The 21,146-nt window shown below is 42.0% G+C and overlaps 1 protein-coding gene across 3 annotated transcripts; it reads left to right on the plus strand.

The window, feature by feature from the left end:
• Nucleotides 1-381: 381 nt before the first annotated feature.
• On the plus strand, nt 382-12,223 carry GPRC6A (G protein-coupled receptor class C group 6 member A; the record flags this gene model as incomplete). 3 transcript variants are annotated; one of them, XM_084889979.1, is made up of 6 exons in its annotated part: nt 382-575; nt 3,800-4,103; nt 5,109-5,945; nt 6,243-6,455; nt 7,507-7,630; nt 10,903-12,223. In XM_084889979.1, the coding sequence occupies 6 exons, from the start codon at nt 382-384 to the stop codon at nt 12,015-12,017; spliced, it is 2,787 nt and encodes a 928-aa protein (XP_084746105.1). In that variant the 3' UTR covers nt 12,018-12,223. The 3 variants fall into 3 exon arrangements, with proteins under 3 accessions (XP_084746105.1, XP_084746107.1, XP_084746106.1); XM_084889981.1 differs by having other exon boundaries at nt 5,109-5,420; XM_084889980.1 differs by lacking the exon at nt 6,243-6,455.
• Nucleotides 12,224-21,146: the final 8,923 nt, after the last annotated feature.

Below are 21,146 nucleotides of genomic sequence, written 5' to 3' on the forward strand. Positions count from 1 at the left end.
TTTTTTAAATAGAGCTTTTTTAAGAAGATAAAAGCAGGATTCTACTTAAATAGTTTATGAATTGCCTTGACACTTTTATGCTTTGAATAGGACACCTTTGGAAATGCAAAATTGTCCCCGTGTTTCTTTCCACGTTACCAGGCACTCCTGCTGTCACACATCTCCCCCAAAGGAGTGTTAGAAAGTCTGATGTGTTCTTATTGGCGAAAAGCTGTTTTGACTTTCAGCAAGGATCTGAATACTGAGTGTTTCTGGCCCTTGACACTGTCCTATACCTTCCATGGTGTTTACAGGTAAAATAGTTACATGTTGTTGGCACTCTGCTCTGTGAGCTTCATGTTTCCTGAGAAGTTGCATGAAGTGAGCAGATGAGTTAGAAACATGGCATTACTGATTGTACTGATTACCTGCCTTGTGATTATTCTTGCTACTTCCCAGCCTTGCCGGACCCCTGATGACTTTGTGGCTGCCTCTTCTCCGGGACATATTATGATTGGAGGCTTGTTCGCCGTTCATGAAAAAATGCTGTCCTCAGAAGATTATCCCAGACGACCAGAAATCCAGAAATGTGTTGGGTGAGTAAAGCCTTAAAGAACACAATTAAATTTCCAGATTACACAGAGAGACCAGGTATGTAAATGTGCACTTGTATTGACATCTAACCTGTTTTAATAAAATGTAATCCCTCATATTTTTAAGTTGTCATAGTCTTGCTATGCTTCCTTAAAAGAGAGATGGTATCAGTGCTATGTATGTAACTAGCCTCCAAGTGCAGAAGCAATGAATGTTTTTTACTAATAAGTTTATATATATTTTGCCTGAAAAAGAAAATCCCAGAGGTCAGTTGAGAAAACCAAGAAGACACTGTAGTCTGTCCATCACAAATATACTTAACATGTTTACATTTCTATCATTCACAACATGGTTTTTGTTTTAAACATGGACCTATTATTTAATCCTTAGTTTAAAATAGACTACATTTAAAATTTTTCTATATATTAACATTTTTGTCAACACTGCATTTATTTCATTGTGGTTTTTTTAGTCTAATTGGTTCATGATAAATTAAGGCCCTTCCTCAACCCAAAGTGTTCCTTCCTTGTTAAACACTTTACATGTGAAAGCTTGACTGTAGAAAAGGCATCAGGCACAGTTTAATATGGAAAAGTAAAGTGGGGTCGAGGGTGTTACAAATAGATTTTTCTTTAAGGAGAGCAGGATATTTGAATTCTAATTTCAGTTTGGGGGCAAACTAATTTTGTAGACTAAGGCCGATCACTTAAACTCTTTGAGTTCTAGTTTCCAATGTTCTCATCTATATATATAAAGAGGTAATATGCTAATTGGTCCTAAAGGTGTCCCAGTCACCAGAGGTCAACAGGCAGGAGTTGGTGGGCAGGGACGGGGCCGGGATATGAGGCTGCCACTGGGGGGGGGGGGGGGGGGGGGGAGGGGAGCAGCAGAGACATGCACTGGCCCGCAGTGCCATCCAGCCCAGAGGAGGTGGGGCGTTAGGACGAGCTACAGTGCTCCCTCCTTCTCCCCCACGGAAGCACAGGCAGACCCTAGGCACCCTGCCCAGAGCAGGGGGGCAGGACACTTTTGGACGGGGGTGGGGCCTGGGTGGAGAGCTCTCAGCACTCGTGCTCCAGGGTCTGAAGGTGCAGAGAGGAAAGGAGAGCACATAGGCAGTTAGGGTGTTTAGGCCAGGAGGGGAGAGCAGATAAGCAGTTAGGGGGATCAGACAAGGAGGGGAGAGCAGTTAGGGCCATCAAGCCAGCAGGGGAGCAGTTAGGGGCATCAGGCAGGCAGGCAAGTGAGCACTTAGGAGCCAGTGGTTCTGGATTGCAAGAGGGATCCCAGATTGGAGAGGGTGCAGGCCAGGCTGAGGGACCTCCCTCCATGAATTTCGTGCACCAGGCCACAAGTCTGTAAAATAAGGGCCTGGGTAACCTCTAAGGATGCAGGTGGCATAAACTTTTGTAGCTATGGCAATCTGATCCCCATGCTTCCTTTTAACCCTAACATCTCAATCTTGATGTTTTTGTGTAAATTTAATCTCCTCATTTCCCCACCCTTTTTCTTTCTTTATCAAAAAGTACTTAATATTGTATATCAACTATACTTAAATTTTTTAAAAAGTATCTACCAAGCCCTCTAAGAATGATTTCAGATTCAATGTAATCCCACAGCACATTGAGATTCCTTCCTGGTGTTCTACTCAGAAGCTGGGCATGTTGAGCTACTGTTATCATAATAGTTGATTCTCCAAATAATTAATGAAGATTTTTTTCACAGCAATGAATTGGTACCCAAAGAAGGACTACAGATTTGAGGCTCATAATTGTAGGCTAATAATTAAGAATGGAAAACACTAAAGAATTATTTGATCTAATAAGCAAACTTATTCCAGAAAAAAAATCACTAAATTAAACATCCTTTCACCTTATTGTCACTCCTTGAGAGAAATATTCATTCACCATTAAACAGCTATTTAGTAAATGCCTATGTCACCGAGGCCCAGTGTATTTGATATATCCATGAGCATCAGAACCTCCCCGGTGTATTCACCCCAGTATACCCAGTTCTAGGCACTGGGTATACTGGGGTGAATACACCGGGGAGGTTCTGATGCTCATGGAGCTAACATGTGGGTACTCTGAAAAATATTATACATTTTAATGGGCAGATAATTCATTGCTTTAACCTTTCTCCTTTGTGTCTTTCTTTAAATTAAAAACATAATGCAAATTTGTCAAGCTTCACATTTAGATAATCCACAAGGACAAAAAAATGTTATTCAAATAATTTTATTTAATTTTTTATATCTCAATTAATTAAAAAGAAACTTTAGAAGAGAAAAACCGTGAACAATAATATCCCCTTTATTCATTTAAGAACATTATTGAACCCTCACTATGTTTTAGGCTCTGTTTGCAACCTTTTGTATATGGAAAGGATGAGATAACCATAATAGTAAATAGGTAATCAAACAACTCAGTGCTCTGGAATAATCACAAACCTCTAAGTCAATTGGAAAGGCCCTCTGAAATAAGAAATAGCTATCTATCCCTTGGAGCCAAAATAGTGTACTTTAGCCAGGAGAAGGCTACTTGTCTTTTATTCAGAAACTGTTTTGTAAGTTTATTTTTAAGAGCCTTATTAATCTGATTTTCTGCCACAACAGATTAGAATCAGAAAATTAAAATATAGGCTTGTGAATCTAAAACACAGGTGCTCAGACAGCAATAAAAGTGCTGACATTACATTCATAAAAGGAAAAACCAAACACATCTTCATACTGCACAATACTAAACAGAGTGCTCAAAATTATCCCAAAACTCATTAAGAAAAGATTAAATCCTGTTCCACAGAATCCACTTGAGAAACTGTGAGATCCTTTTTTTAAAGATATACTTTCTTACTGATTTCAGAGAGGAAGGGAGAGGGGGAGAGAGATAGAAATATCAATGATGAGAGAGAATCATCAATCAGTTGCCTCTCTTATGCCTCTTACTGGAGATCAAGCCTGCAACCTAGGCATGCACCCTGACCAGGAATCAAATAGTGACCTCCTGCTTCATAGGTCAATGTTCAACCCTTGAGCCACACTGGCTGGGCTGGGTTTCTATATATCTTTTTAGAAAGTTTCCATCAAGCATTATTTTCAAATAAAGTTTAGCCCCTTCGAAAGGTAAGTTTCATTGATCCAGAAGGCTGAGATGTGGACAAAATGAGATATCATCATGTCTGTAGAAAAGTTAATTTCTGATTTCAAAAAATGCTTCTTTCTCAACAGGTTTGATATATCAATGTTTCTTCAAACTCTTGCTATGATACACAGCATCGAGGTGATCAATAATTCAACATTATTATCTGGAGTCAAACTGGGGTACGAAATCTATGACACTTGTACCGAAGTGACCGTGGCAATGGCAGCTGCTCTGAGGTTTCTTTCTAAGTTCAACTGCTCCAGAGAAATTGTGGAGGTTAAGTGCAACTATGCCAGCTACATGCCAAGGGTTAAGGCTGTCATAGGGGCTGGCTACTCAGAAATAAGCATGGCTGTCTCCAGGATATTGAGTTTACAGCTCATGCCACAGGTAGGTTTTGTTCCACCTCCCTACATTGGTTTTGATTGTACTCTTAATTATGAAAGGTCGGAGTAATTTGGGAAACTAGTTAGGAAGTTGCTTTTACTTTAACTTTCCTTTCTCCTAGTCCCGTGGTCGGCAAACTGTGACTCTCGAGCCACATGCAGCTCTTTGGCCCCTTGAGTGTAGCTCTTCCACAAAATACTACGGCCTGGGAGAATCTATTTTGAAGAAGTGGCAATAGAAGAAGTTTAAGCTTTAAAAATTTGGCTCTCAAAAGAAATTTCAATCATTGTGCTGTTGATATTTGGCTCTGTGGACTAATGAGTTTGCCGACCACTGTTCTAGTCCAAGAAAGGATGTTTCCTATATGGATCAGATAGCGGACAAAGCACAAAGGGAGTATTCACTTCTCAATCTGTCTAGTTTCTGAGTGTTTTCAGCATGATTTGGACCAGACACAAACCTTTGAGGACCTCAACTACCTCGTTTCTGAAATAATATCAGTCAGGTACTATAACAAAAACAAGAGAGTGAGAAGGAAGGGGGAATAGAGGTCAAGAAGGACTTCTCAAAGAGATAATGTTTTTGAATGAGAATGGGCAGCCAAGGGAAGATGGAGGAGGGAAGGACAGTATCTAAACAGAAAAAAATGTACAAGGTTAACATCTCCAAAGACTAAAATGGTTAGACCAGGTGAGCAGAAAGGAGCATGGTAGGAAGTGCATTAACGGAAAGAGGCAAAGGCCAGGTTATGTAGCATCTTGTAAACTGTGGTATGATTCGCATGTGTTCTGAGTATGATGAGAAAGCTTTGAGCAGGCTGTGGAACTACGGCTCCCTCTGCAATGCAAACCAAGAACCAGGAGGTAAGAAAGGGATCCCTGAAAAACAAGATTTTAGAGAGCCCTGCACTGAGTTCTTGCGTCATTACTCAGAGTCACGCAACAAGGACTAGGAACAGCCGTCTGGAGCTCCTCAGCACCATAACTAAAAGATTCTGTCCATTTCCAGGTGAGTTATGAATCAACGGCAGAAATCCTAAGCGACAAAATTCGCTTTCCTTCATTTTTACGAACTGTGCCCAGTGACTTCTACCAAACGAAAGCCATGGCCCACCTGATTCAGAAATCTGGATGGAACTGGATTGGCATCATAACCACAGATGATGACTACGGACGGCTGGCTCTCAGCACGTTTGTGCTTCAGGCCGTGGCAAATAACGTGTGCATAGCCTTCAAAGAAGTCCTCCCAGCCTTCCTCTCGGATGACACCATTGAGAACAGGATCAATCAGACACTGGAGAAAATCATAGCGGAAGCCCACGTTAATGTCATTGTGGTATTTCTGGGGCAATTCCATGTTTTCAGTCTCTTCAGGAAAGCCATAGAAAGGAATATAAACAAGGTCTGGATTGCTAGTGATAATTGGTCAACAGCCATCAAGATCACCACCATTCCTAACATTAAAAGGATTGGCAAGGTTGTAGGGTTTACCTTTGGAAAAGGCGATGTGTCCTCTTTCCAGTCATTTCTTCAAAATCTGCACATGTTTCCCAGTGATCATAACAAACCCTTAAATGAGTATGCCATGCTCTTGTCTGCCTGTGCTCATGTCAAAGACAGTGATCTGAGTCAATGCATTTTCAACCATTCTCAGGGGACTTTGGCCTACATGGCTAACAAGGCTATTGACAGCAACTTCTCCCTGAGAAATGACTTCCTGTGGAATTACACTGAGCCAGGACTTGTTCGCAGTATCCAGCTCGCTGTGTTTGCCCTTGCTCATGCCTTGCGGGATCTGTGCCAAGCTCGAGACTGTAAGAACCCCAACGCCTTTCAACCATGGGAGGTACTAACTCACATACCCAAGAAAATGCCCCTACCACAATTTCCTCCGTTTCCTTCATTGCTTTAATTTGCAGTTATAAGAAATCCTCTTAGTATTCCTCTTATTAGTCAATACCTTCAGTGTTTTAATAACCTGGATTTCTACCCATTGCTTTTTGTTACTGAAGATAATAGAGCTGTTATTTTACCTTTACTTCCTACTCTGACCTGCAAAAGTTGGGTTCTTTTATTTTCCAAGAAGATATAATGGATAACTTACAATATTTCTATTGGCATTTGTTTCTATTCTTTTTTATAGTTACTAGATGTGCTGAAAAATGTGACATTCACAGATGGAGGGAAGTCATTTCATTTTGATGCCCATGGGGATATGAATACTGGATATGATGTTGTGTTCTGGAAGGAGGTCAATGGCCACATGACTATCACCAAGATGGCACAATATGACTTGAAGAATGATGTCTTTATCATCACAGACCAGGAAACAAAAAATGAGTTCAGGAATCTTAAGGTGATTGTGTTGAAGGTTGCTTTGTAGCACTCAGATTATTTGGCACCTCAACAGCAAAAGTCCTTGACCCCACCAAAGCCTCAGTGAGCCTATTCATTGTCCCCAACTTCTCTCCTTAAATTCCATAGCCAGCTTGTGGTTTTGTCCCTTGTACACACCCTCAATTCCTCCCTCTCTCTCTCTCTCTCTCTCTCTCTCTCAGAAAGTGTGGTTCACTTTCTTTCTGTCTTTCCTAAAATGTAACCATCTGCCCTAGCCAGTTGCTCAATGGTTAGAGCATCAGCCCACGCACCAAAGGGCCGATTCCCAGTTAAGGACATGTACCTGGACTGAAGCTTCTAACCTAGGCTCCAGGAGGCAGCCAATTGATGTATTTCTCTTACACCTCTCTCTCGTTCTTGCCCTCCCTCCTTCCCTTCTACTCTCTCTTAAAATAAGCAATGGAAAAAATATCTTCCAGTGAGGATTAATAAAAAACAAAAGAGAGAGACCAGTTTGCCTTTCTGATGGAAACACCCGCAGATATTTCGAGGAGCACTCATAAGTATTTCAAGAAGGTAGCGAAAACAAACAAAACCTGAGATCAATTAGGTCAGATTTCAAGATCCTCTTGTCAATATGCAGGCTAGTTGGGTTATCGGCATTTGTGGGAGCTCAGCAGAACCCATAGTCTAAGACATCAGATAGTCCGAATCTATTGACATCCCCAAGCTATCATGCCTTCGCTGTCTCTTATGTGGGGGAGACAAAGGACCGTGTTGCTGGGAAGAGAGGTTGACACTCAGCTCATCCTGCGCTGGTAGCCCAGCACCCTCCAGGAGTGAGGGCGCTACAGATGAAAAGTTTGCTCTGGGGCACCCAAAAGGTCGTTTTACTATCTAGTTTCCATTTTTTGACTTATTCGCATTCCACCAGATCATCACACAATCCAGTGATACCGTGTTTTAAAAGACCAAAATACTGTTTAGTAAATGTATCTTTAAATGAAGTCCAAGTCAGTGACAATAAATCTTTTTAAACAGTCTCTTTGGGATTTCTTTTCCTTTTGCAGCAAATCCAATCCAAATGCTCCAAGGAGTGCAGTCCAGGGCAGATGAAGAAAACCACCAGGAGTCAGCACACTTGCTGCTATGAGTGTGTGAACTGCCCTGAAAATCACTACAGCAACCAGACGGGTAATTACAGTCACTGCCACTGGGGCAGTGACACACCTGGACCATATCTCTTGGGCCCGTGGTCTGCAAACTGCGGCTCGAGAGCCACGTGCGGCTCTTTGGCCTCTTGAGTGTGGCTCTTCCACAAAATACCATGGCCTGGGCAAGTCTATTTTGAAGAAGTGGTGTTAGAAGAAGTTTAGTTTAAAATTTTGGGCTCTCAAAAGAAATCTCAATCGTTGTACTGTTGATATTTGGCTCTGTTGACTAATGAGTTTGCCGACCACTGTCTTAAGCTGATAGTTTGTTTATATGAATCCCATTTTGGATTATTCTTTCATTTGGGGGGCTGGAGGGAAGAAGCATCTCATGCCTCTCTCCTAGATAAAATAGCAGTGAAATTTCATTTTATCTTGGAATCTGCTCTATTATATCAGCAGACATGCTACCAATGCCTAATAAGAATGTGAAAGTAACTTCTCATGCAAGGGAAAATGACATCCCCTCAAATGGATTCCTCTCAGGCACTTCTTAAAACAGTGCAAGTCCACTGTCCATTTTTATCCATGTATCTCCCACACTGATATGCCAACTTGCAGTTGGGGCACAATAGCTATAAATAACTAACGCTGAATTAACTAAGCCTAGCATCACAGAAATCTTTGTATATACAGAAGTTTGCTTACCCGGGAGATCTCATTATTCTTACCAGAGGCAACAGTGACGCCTGAAAAAGAACCTTCTGTGAGACAAGGGGATGAACTATTGACAGAGATTAGATGCTACTAACTGATCATTTGCCAAACCTGTTAACAACTTGACAGCATCAGAGCGATATACACATATTAGGAGTGAGGTCAGTAGCCTTCGAAACCCTGAAAGGAGCTATCAGCACTTTCCCTGGAGTCAAGCCTGCTTTCAAAGCATCATATTCCTGCCCTCGCCAGTTTGGTTCAGTGGGTAGAGCGTCGACCTGCGGACTGACTGGTCCCAGGTTCAATTCCGGTCAAGGGCACATGCCCAGGTTGCAGGCTCCATCCCCAGTGTAGGGCATGTAGGAGGCAGCCGATCAGTGATTCTTTCATCATTGATGTTTCTATCTTTCTCTCCCTTTCCCTTCCTCTCTAAAATCAATAAAAATATATTTAAAAATAAATAAATGGAAGCATCACATTCCCTTGTTAACAGTAGCTTTCCTATTTGTCCTATAAAAGCAGGGAACCCCAGTGGCAGAATAGCTCCCGAATGCTTATTCTTTTTCTTTTTTTTTTTCTAATTGGCTCCAAGAGGAGAAGCATCCCAATGTAAACTTTCCAATATCCACGTCCTGTCATTGTTTCACAGACTGGGATGGGCTGTGCTGCATAAATAATTAGGTAAAGGGGGGGAGGAGAAAGTGTTTCCAGGCAAAACAGTATCTACAACTGTTTGCCGAGTGGGGTAAATAAAAACACCGAGAGAGTACACAGCATGGACATCTCATACAGAGGTACAGAGTCTTTCAGGACACAATCTGGGTTGTCTTTTGCTCACCAGGGCAAGTTGCTTCTAAGAACAACGTAAAAGCCCGAGCACAGCTTTGGAGGAACAGCAAGGATGTAGGCTCATCTGAAAGGATGCCACTTCCTGTTCCTCTGGACGTCTCCGGCACACAGCCTTTGTACACAGGCAAGGCCGATCCGTGTGGGCCGAAGGAATAAAACGGCAGACACCAGCAGCAGTGGGAAAGGAAAGGCAGGGCAGAGAGGGAATCGGATTTGGTCAGAGGGGAAGGCCGGGAATACAGAGATTATCAGTAGAAACACAACCTGACTTTGAGGTTCAGGAGGAAGAGAGCACAGGTGCTGTCTAACACGGAACGGGCCCTGTGCAGTGTGCGCAGATGGACGCTCACAGCAGGGCGTTTTAGAAGTAGCTGGGACCCCATCATTGGGGGTGGAAATGGGGAGCAAATGCAGCCACACTCCCAGACACTCCACACTATCAACTATCAGCGCTGCACCTGTGGTCAGAATCAACATAAATCATTTCCAACCTTATCACTGCGAGCGGGAGGCTCCGTGCCACTAACCCCTCCCCACCCTCCCACCCCCCGGGAAGATAAACTTTAACTCTTATCAACTGTCCTGGATTTCAATCTTGTGTTATCTCCCTTTGGTTGGGGTGAGCCAGCCGTAGTGTCTCTGCTTCTGAAAGACCTGCAGCCTCTATGATAACCGCTCCCACCGCTGTGTCTCTGGCCTGCTATGTGCCACACGAGCACCTCCTCTCTGTAATCTCACTGAAGGCGGCAGCCCAGTGAGGCAGAGCCAGTTTTCATTAAGAGAACTGCAAATAGGCTCGGAGAATTCAATTCGCTTGTTCAATCCTACAGGTCTCACAGGTGACAGAGAATGGGACTTGAGGATATGTCTGATTCTAAAGCTTTTATCCTCAACAGGGTCCCCTGAACAGCCACCTATACTAGCAAGTCCACCACAGACTAAAATATATTTTGAGTATAATAATTTCCTAAAACCCCACAGCCTAGCTGGCTTTTTTTCCCTTTCTTTTCTTTCTTTCTTTCTTCTTCTTCTTCTTTTTTTTTTCTTTCTTCCTTTTCCCTCACCTTCATCTGTACTCTCTCCCTTTCTTTGGGTTCTATACAGGCTTTATTTGAATAAGTAACCATTGTGACCATTATCTAGATCCCTTTTCTAGTCCAATTTATGGCTGAGAAAAATTCTATTTATAGAATGCTGGACAATCACCTATTTTATTGCCTGAACCGGTTTGGCTCAGTGGATAGAGCATCAGCCTGCGGACTCAAGGGTCCCAGGTTTGATTCCAGTCAAGGGCATGTACCTTGGTTACGAGCACATCCCCAGTAGTGGGTGTGTAGGGGGCAGCTGATTGATGTTTCTCTCTCATTGATGTTTCTTTTCTTTTTTTCTTTTTTTAAAATATATTTTATTGATTTTTTTCTACAGAGAGGAAGGGAGAGAGATAGAGAGCTAGAAACATCAATGAGAGAGAAACATCAACCAGCTGCCTCTTGCACACCCCCCACTGGGGATGTGCCCGCAATCAAGGTACATGCCCTTGACTGGAATCAAACCTGGGACCTTTCAGTCCACAGACCGACGCTCTACCACTGAGCCAAACCGGGTTCGGCTCTCATTGATGTTTCTAACTCTCTCTCCCTCTCCCTTCCTCTCTGTAAAATAATCAATAAAATATGTAATTTTTAAATAAAAAAAATAATCGACTCGTTTAAATGTCTGCCATGTAACCGAATCTCCTCTGTCTCTCAGACATGGATCACTGCCTTTTATGCGACAACAAAACTCACTGGGCCCCGGTGAAGAGCGCCAGGTGCTTTGAGAAGGAAGTGGAGTACCTTAGCTGGAGCGATGCCCTGGCCATCCTGCTCTTGGCACTCTCCCTGCTGGGAGTCGTGTTTGTCCTGGCTGTGGGCATCATATTTACCAGAAACCTGGGCACGCCCGTGGTGAAATCCTCCGGGGGATTAACGGTCTGCTACGTGATCCTCCTCTGCCACGTCCTCAGCTTCGCCAGCACCGGCCTCTTCGTGGGAGAGCCGCAGGACTTCACGTGTAAGGCCCGGCAGGTGCTGTTTGGGATGAGCTTCACGCTCTGCATCGCCTGCATTCTGACCAAGTCCCTGAAGATCCTGCTCGCCTTCAGCTTCGATCCCAAGTTACAGAGCTTCCTGAAGTGCCTCTACAGGCCGGTCCCCATCCTCCTCACCTGCACAGGCATCCAGGTGGCCATCTGCAGCCTTTGGCTGGTCTTCGCGGCCCCCACGGTGGCAGAGAACGTCTCCCTGCCCAGAGTCATCATCCTGGAGTGTGAGGAGGGGTCCGTTCTGGCCTTTGGCACGATGCTGGGCTATATTGCCGTCCTGGCCTTCGTTTGCTTCCTGTTCACCTTCCAAGGCAGGAAGTTACCTGAGAACTACAGCGAAGCCAAGTTCATCACCTTCGGCATGTTCATCTACTTCATCGCCTGGGTCACATTCATCCCCGTGTATGCCACCACGTCTGGCCAATACTTGCCAGCCGTGGAGATTATCGTTATTTTAATTTCCAACTACGGGATCCTGTGCTGCACGTTCTTCCCCAAATGCTATGTGATTCTCTGTAAGCAAGATGCTAACACGAAATCAGCCTTTCTCCAGACCGTGTACAGTTACTCTTTCCACAGTGCGGGCAGCCTGGCCAGGAGCCATGCTTCCCTGGACTCCACCCACAGCAATGGCACAGCCACCAACCCCGGCCCTGGGGGCCAGCCTGCAGCCTGGCCCCAGAGCAAAGAGCTCCAGGCACACGCGTTTGCACACGTAGTCACCGAGAACGTTCCGGGGGCGCCTAACACTCGGCCTCGGAAACGAATTGCAAGCATATGAATGAGTCCTCAGAGGTTGCGTGTCCCAGAATAAAAAGTTCCTCGGTCCTTTGCATTTAAGATACGCTTATTGGGTTGCATGCCACATGCCTCTGTTGTGGGAAGATCCCAAATGAGTTACAGACTCCAGGATTCCCCTCCCAATACAAAGACTATATAATCACAGACCAATCTTTCTCTAGTTAGCTCCAATACTATCATCCTTCTATTCAGAAAAAAACAAACAAACAGTAATAACTTCCTATTGCCTTCAGACTTAATGTTAAATTCTCCTCCCTTGCTAAGCAAGACCTTCCACAGTCTTACTTGAACTGAAGGTTAAAAAACAAAAGAAGATGTTAATCCTAATTTACTACTTAGCCTAAATGTAATCACATACACTATGGTGATAGTCTCTCATAAAATTGTTTAAGGCATAAAATATTCTGGTATACATGAATGTCTTTAAAAATGAGTAATCTGTTTGAGATTTCACTGACTCGTTGCTCTGTTGATAGGAAAACAGTTTTCCTATTGACATGAGAGCAAGGCAGTAGGAGAGCTTCCAGATTCCTGGGTGTGATCACGTAACACAGAAATCCCAGCAGTGTTGTGCCAATAGAACAATGAAAGAAATGTTGTTTCATAATAGTTGTGAGATTTACTACAATTACATAGCTTTCAACGATTATTCCAGAAGGAAAAAAAAAATTAAGAAATTAAGTCCTAAATTCCATTAAACTCTAAGTTAAATGAGTTTCTTACTTTTTTTGGAATAAAGGGTTTCCTCTTTTTCATTATAAAGGCAATACCTAAATATTTTAAAGAAATAAGAAAATAAAACTAAGCAAAAAGAAAACACAAAAAAAGGACCTTTTCTGCCCTAGCTGGTTTGGCTCAGTGGATAGAGCGTCGGCCTGCTGATTGAAGGGTCCTGGGTTCAGTTCCGAGCAAGGCCACAGGTTGGGGGCTTGATGCCCATTCGGGGGCATGCAGACAGCAGCTGATCAATGATTCTCTCTCATCACTGCTGTTTCTATCTCTCTCTCCTTCTCTCTTCCTCTCTGAAATCAATAAAAATATATTTTTTTTAAGAATAGGATCTTTTCTGGGAAGAGAGCTAAATAATGTAGTTAAATTGCTGAATGTGTTTAATCACCAAATGAGAAATAAAACTTTGTACTATAAACACGATTCCATGGAAAACATAACACACCAAAAGAGTTATTTATTATTGACATAGTACAAGCTAGAGAGAAAACGTAAGCATTCTATTCATAACCAACTTTAAGATTTTTACATTGCTTCATCTCTGTTCATGGGAAACAAGACAAAAATCCAGGAATTTATTTCATCAGATTTTTTTTTTTTAAGTATAAACCAAGTGTTAGAACTTTAGCTGATGCTTCTTCCGTTGATGTCTTTCCTAACCTTTCAAGTGCTGCTCCTCCTCATCTCAAAAAAATATATATGCCTTACTTGACCCTAGGGTTGAGGGAGAAACTCTCACATGCTCAGAAAATCACTTTACTGAGCATGTGAGAGTTCTTTTCCTGCTCTCTAAGACACAGCGTACATGCTGTGCCGGGGCTAACCCTAACCCTGCTGTGCACCTCACCCAGAATGAGCTTAGCAAGACCCAAGCCAATGCTTGTCATGAAGTTCTAGTGGAAGCTGAGGAAACAGAAGTTACAAGTTAGATGCACAACCAAGGCTTTCGGTGGTGACGGGGAGGAGAAAACTACCCCATTTTCACTGGGCCTGGGTAGGTGAATTGGTGCATAAAAGCAAAGACTGTTTAATAGATCCCAGTATTCAGATAATGCTTATGTTTCTAAATCACACACACATTTCTATCTTCAGGTGATTAAATTTTTCTCTGTAACTGCACACAGGAGTTTGGGTGGGAAAAGCAGAGAGAAAGGGGTCCTCAGAAATGGTGCAAGAAGAAATGCCGTATGCACAGTATTCCCCTGAGCTCCTTGTCAGGAACACTTATGTAAGTGTGTCCTTGTTATTGTTCCAAGTTATTGCCACAGTTTCCTTATGTGAAAAAAAAAGATGGTAAAAAATACTTGCCCTGTCTACCATAAGATCAAGAGAGATAATGCACACTAAAGTGCTTTGAAAGCTATAAATCACTATTCAAAATATTATTACTCTCCTCATCACTGTTACTATTTGTTTTCACAATAGTCTTGTGAGGTAGGTAACTCTTACTAAGGAGGAAATTAAGGAACAGTAAGGTTCTGTGTCTTGCCTGGGTCATATATAATAGTTATCTGGTGGCAGAGTTGATATGAATTCAGACACCCTTACCTACTACTAGACCATATAAATTCATGTACCCTGGAAATCAGAAAGAGAAGTGTTTGCCAGAGTTGTGTATGGACACCTTTTCATGCTTTGACCTAAAATGTTTAAACTTTTAAAGAGATTTATTAATAATTTTACAGACATCCAAATCAAACTATCAGGTGAGAATCATAAACCTGCTTTTCCAGTGAATCAATCAAAACCAGATATGGGGAGGTAGGGGGAAGAGTCCAGATACTGTGTTCTCAGACCTTCAAAAATTTTTAATTTACCAGTCGAGGAATAGGAATTACGAACTGTGGATGAAAGCATAATTCAAAACAACTTTGCGGGGGGGGGGACGCGCAATTTGTTGATATCTACTACCATTAAAGGAACAGTCTTTGACTTAGCAATTCCCTTGCTAGGAATTTAGACCTTAGAAATAAAATGTCAACTCCCCAGAGATATGTTTGGTGTGTTTTGTTTTGTTTTTCAGGATGTTCTTTGTAACACTCTTTACAATAATTAATTTTTTTTTAATTTCAAACACCTTAAATGTTCATAAAGAATCCACTATACAAAGGGACTTCTGATCAATAAAAGACTGTTCAACCATTTGAAAAACTGAGGTAAGTTTATATGACTAGATATTAAAAGAGCCTCCATTCATTGTGAGTGATAGAAACCAGTTGCAGAATATAATATAACATATATATATATATATATATATATATATATATATATATAGTGTGTGTGTGTGTGTATATATATATATATATCTATATACATACATACATCGGATTGTAAAGAAGTATCTAACTGGAAATACTGGTTCCCCCTCAAGAGTATGTGACTGAGCCCTAGCCAGTTTGCTCAGTGGGTAGGGTCACGGGTTCCATCCCTATCAGGGCATGAATCTCATTTGCAGGCCCCTCCCCAGAGCTCCTGCAGGAGGCATCCAATCGATGCGGTTCTCTCACATCGATGTTTCTCTCTGTCCTTCCCCATGTCTTTCATGATCCCTAACAAAATAAAAATAAAATCAATGGGAAAACATCCTCAGGTGAGGATTAACAACAAAATAAGAGTATGTGCTTGAGTAGACTCACTTTCTATGTTTCATAATTGTTTGAACTTTCATGACAATAAGCAAGTTGTATTTCAGAATAAAAATTTAAATCAAAATAATTTCTTAACCAGTCCATTTGTTGATTTGGTGTTATCTCAACAAAATCATGCGTTATATAATTAAAAATAGGAAAAAAAGGCAAAGAATATTCTAAAACAGCATGACAATGAATGATGTAGATAAATAGAAACACTCTGTGTCCACCATAGAAATGAAATAAAATATAATATATCTTTATAACTAAATATCAAGATGCTACTTAAAAAGATAAATATAAGATTAGGCCACAAATAGAAATGGTTTATAAACTAAAAAGTGAAAAATTTTAAATGTTATGAATACTCTAATTACAATTCTATATAAATGTGCATAAAGAATCTATAGAGAAATAAAAAATAGTTGTTTTCAGGATATATGAATATGGAATAATTTTATGTTACTTTCAATGTTCTTTTAACAATGTTTATTTAAGTAACCTAATGGAGTACATTGAAATTTACAGATGAGAAGAGTGTTCCCTCACCTTGCAACTCTATTGCTACTACTGAGGGTGAAAGTACAGTATAAAGTGAATGTGATCAATGTGAACTGGATGCCATAAAAGCACAATTGTTTTTCTAATAAATAAATGCCAGCTTCAACTGCCTGGAGACTGAGAAATAAAAATTCGATGCCTGAAACCAAATCTATTTTTAGTGAAAAGATTATTATAGAATGTCTATTAGATTTACTTTTGAGGGGGTGGTGGATATGACACTAAGCACATAATTTGATTTCAGGTACGTCACATAACTAATTAGTAGCTCAGGCTAAATAGCCATAGTAGTTTCACCTTTTCTTCTGACACATAAGAATAGCCTATACTTAGAACTTTTCGCTACCAAAAGAAAAAAAAGAGAGAGAGAAAAAGTACACGTGTCTGAGAATCCAAACTACAGACTGTGGGTTAATTGAGGGCAAGGACAGAATTCATCCTCTTCATTTTCCATAAATTTGGTAGAGAATACCCCTATTCTGTCAGGTGTTTGTAGAGCAATTTGAAATACTACTGCCACCTGGTGGGCAATGACACTTTTACTTTTTTGCTTCTAGAAAATACAGGCATGAGCAAAAGCAGGCTTACAGTTGTGAGTAGGTGGAACACATTTTATTCTTGTGTTATTATTCATGAATTATTGTATTTCAACTACAAACATACTTTGCCCACCCTGTATAACTGGAACTAAGACTCTCAAGGAACACTTGTAGCAAAATTTCATGATAAACACCAATATTGATGTTTTTATTTAGTCCAAGACTGATGAATACAGCCATTAAACTGAAATATTTTACTAGCTTACCAAACATAAGAAAATTAAAAATAGACATGCGAAGATACATTCTTAGAGGGACAATTGGGGCCAGCAGCCACCACTCACACATGCTCACATCACAGAGCGATTGGGGCCCGCAGAAGCCGTGGGTGCCAGTGGCGGCTCCAGTACCAGCAGCAGGCGCAAGCACTCGGGAGGGAGGGGGTAGGGGATCACAGCATTCAGAAGCAAAGAATTTTCAGTAACCACCAGAGGCTCACTCCGATGACAGCAACTGGCGCCCTGCCTTGTTCTGGCACCCCCACTTACCTGCTCCACCATCCTGCCACGGCCAATGTCCACCATGTTCTGTGCTCTGCTGCCTGCTGCCAATGCTGCTATGTTCCGCACACGTCATAGCGACGGGTTGCTCGATTGTTCTTGCTGTTCACTCTATTTGCATATTAGGGTTTTATATATATAGATGGTTGAGAGAAAATAAAAGAGTGAACTACAGCAATGAAAATGGTAATTAAGAGAATAGCATGAAAAACTGATGTAGGAGCTCACTCATGGCTTTTGAGATGTCATGTTGAGCTCCTGCTGGTGTACAAAGCCTATGCGTGGCACCTAGTGAGTAATTGGCCCTCACGTGGACCACCCACTGATAAAGTTGCCCGAAGCGACGGAGACCACTGTGAACTGTGTCTGCAGGTAAACTGTCTTTTAAAACTTTCCCTAGGGAGAGACTACTCAGGGTTTGGGAAACAAGTTAGTGAAGGTCTCCCCAGCCCCTCCTTTAGGAGCAGGCATTTCCTGACGAGGGAATATCCCAGTGAGACTCCGTAGCAATCTTTGCATTTCCTGCCCAGCACGCAGCAGCTTTTAAAAATTAAAAAAAAAATAGGAATAGCTTGAAAATGATCCACCCTTTCCACTCAGCCTACATAATGACTTCATTTAAAACACATTTCTAGTTATAACAGTATATTTTAGAAAGTAACTAATTAACTATAAGAAATTGAAGCATAAACCATACTACCAGTAATCAAAAACAAAGCTTGAAGGGACAAAACTAAAAATATCATATACAAGTCAGATGAGCCCTAGGGCTGAAAAACAATACAGTATCGAATGGTTAAACTGAAAATACCGTGGATTAATAAACTTGGTGAGGGGCAAAGATTTTTGTGTGTTTACCTGGTGTAACCTCAGAGCCTAGAACAGTAGCCCAGCACAGAGGGGACACTCAAGGCTATCAAGGAAGGAAGGGAAGGAGGGAGGAAGGGAGGAGGGGAGGGAGGGAGGGAGGGAGGGAGAGAGGGGATTAGCTTTTTTTTTTTTTTTTTTGCTTTTTTTTTTTGTATTAGAAGTTGATTTGAGTCTTTCTTCTTATTATTTGTTCCAGTTCTAGAACCAAAGAAAACATCTCTCATGCATCTGGAAGTCATTTTTTTATGCAGAACACTGCCAAATAGTGACATTTAATCCCATCAGGAATAGAAAGTAGAGTGGAAATTGTTCTTTCTCTCATGACATAAGCCCTCATTCTCTTGCCTGTCCTGCAATGCTAGGAAACTTGAGATAGAAATTGTGTGCGGATGCCTGACATTCTGTTCTCTCCAGGGAAATACGCTTATTTAGCTAATTTCATATTCCTTGGTGAACTATCAATGATTGGTGGTTTGGCAGACATGTTTTTCTCTAGCTCTATGGCTATTACTTTTCAATGACATGACAAAAAAAATATTAAAAGAAAAAACACAATTGAATAAGGGGAGCATTATCAAGTAGCATACTCCTGAGACAATCAAATGCTATGTATGGCAGTGTTCTTCGCCAGGCGGAATTCACTCTGTTCACGCATTCACTCAGTTCGTATGAAGCACGTCACACATTTCAGTCTTTCCTTAAACTAACCCAGATGGAGGCTCCATGAATCCATCTATTCAATAAATACTTATTTAGTATCTACCAAATGCCAAGTTTTCAGCTATCTCCTGAGGACATAGTGGTGAATAAGACAGAATCCCTATAGGAGAGTTTATGAATTAAAATGCCTTTTTAGCCGAAACCCGTTTGGCTCAGTGGATAGGGCGTTGGCCTGCGGACTGAGAGGTCCCAGGTTCGATTCCGGTCAAGGGCATGTACTTTGGTTGCAGGCACATCCCTAGTAGGGGGTGTGCAAGAGGCAGCTGACCGATGTTTCTCTCTCATCGAGGTTTATAACTCTCTATCCCTTTCTCTCCCTTCCTCTCTGTAAAAAAAATCAATAAAAAATCAATCAATCAATAAATAAAATGCCTTTTTTTTTTTTTTTTTTTTTTTTTTTTGCTGTGGGACTAGTTAAACAAAAAATGTGAAGGGAAAGAAACCACAACGTTTTTTTGAAGTGCTATTTTGTGCCAGGCACATGTTAGAGGGGTATCCCTAATCATCCTTTCTAAGTAGCTCCCACCTCACCCCTGCTTCCTTTTCTTTTTCAATCCTGCTTTTTCTTTCCTTCCTACTGGTCCCTACTCGACACTGTTCACTGTTCCATCCAGCTCTCAGAGGTGGCCGGGTAGTCATGGCAAAATGAACTCCAGAGATAGAAATCCCTGTTTTACACACGAGACCACGAGTAATGACTTTAAATGATTTGCACATGATAATATAACTCTTAACTCAAAAATCAGGGTTTTAAACGTTGGTATGAAGACAAAGCCCATATTCTTTTAAAATATATACTGAGGCCCTAACCGGTTTGGCTAAGTGAATAGAGCGTCGGCCTGCGGACTGAAGGGTCTGGGGTTCAATTCCGGTCAAGAGCATGTACCTTGTTGCAGGCACATCCCCAGTAGGACGTGTTCAGGAGGCAGCTGATCTATGTTTCTCTCCCATTGATGTTTCTAACCCTCTATCCCTCTCCCTTCCTCTCTGTAAAATAACAATAAAATATATTTTTTTATTTTTTATTTTTTTAAAATATATTTTATTGATTTTTTTACAGAGAGGAAGAGAGAGAGTTAGAAACATCGATGAGAGATGAACATCAATCAGCTGCCTCTTGCACACCCCCCCACTGGGGATGTGCCCGCAACCAAGGTACATGCCCTTGACCGGAATCGAACCTGGGACCTTTCAGTCCACAGACAGACACTCTGCCACTGAGCCAAACCGGTTTTGACTATTTTTTAAAAATTATATATATATATATATATATATATATATATATATATATACACACACACACACACACACACACACACACACACTGAGTGGCCAGATTATTATGATCTCTGAATGCATAATAATCTGGCCACTCAGTGTATACAGTATGTATATTAGAGACCTGGGGTCCCGCCAGCCTGGCCAGGGGGAGGGGACATGGGCGGTTGGCCCGCCTGCCTGCTGGTCGAACTCCTGGTCGAGAGGACAATTTGCATATTAGCCTTTTATTATATAGGATATACACTGAGTGGCCAGATTATTATGCGTTCAGAGACCATAATAATCTGGCCACGCAGTATATATATCAGAGAGGAAAGGAGAGGGAGAGAGAGATACAAACATCAATGATGAGAGAGTCACTGATCACTACTTCCTGCATGCCCTGGAGCCCACAGTCTGGGCTTATGCCCTGACCGGGAATCAAACCATGACCTCCTGGTTCATAGGTTGACGCTCAACCACTGAGTCAGGCCGGGTGGGCAAAGCCCGTGTTCTTTCTACAACGATTCCTCTAAATGCCTGTTTCTTCACAGAGATATGACTCTGTCTTCTTTTGTTTAAATGCCATTATGGGAAAGACACTTGGAGGTGCAGAGATCTTGCCTTCAACAGCCTGACAATCTAGTTACCAAGAGGGGAAATTAAAATCCGGAGATGCAAGTGAAAGGGTAAGACAATGTGTAGGGATGGAAGGAACCTGAGACTGGCCAAGAGGAGGGCGAGCTGGCCAGGGCCTGGTCTGCGGAGGGGCTGGGGCTGCTGTCCCTGGAATGGGCGTAAAGGTAAAGTGCACCGCTCTCCCACAGCGCTTTTGGGGTCCCTGCTCCCATTTGGGACCCGGAGAACCTTCCATTCTCCCTGCTTTTTACAGAGAGGAGATGGTGGACGGTAAAAGAAAGACTCGTTTTGAACAGAGTTGGAGAGTCTGTGGTCCAACTAAGAAATGAAGAGGCAGAGAAAAACGTTGGGACAACTGGGGTTGTCTTGCCTAGGAAAAGGAAAAGCCTGGGGTGGAGGGTGGGGTGAGCAACTGTCAGAAGTCCTGGATGTCCTTACACTTACTTGATAAACATTTGGAAGGTCCTGCATTTGAAGGGGGGAGGAGGGTAGTTTTATTCTCTTGGAACCAAAGGGTGGAAAACGGGTGGAAACTCCCTGGGGCGTCCGCAGCGGGAACGTGCGCTTCGGGCCGCACCGCCGGGGCGGGGACTGAGCCGGC

This window comes from Pipistrellus hanaki (genome assembly GCF_964339955.1).
Source record: "Pipistrellus hanaki genome assembly, chromosome: 7".
Lineage (NCBI taxonomy): Eukaryota > Metazoa > Chordata > Mammalia > Chiroptera > Vespertilionidae > Pipistrellus > Pipistrellus hanaki.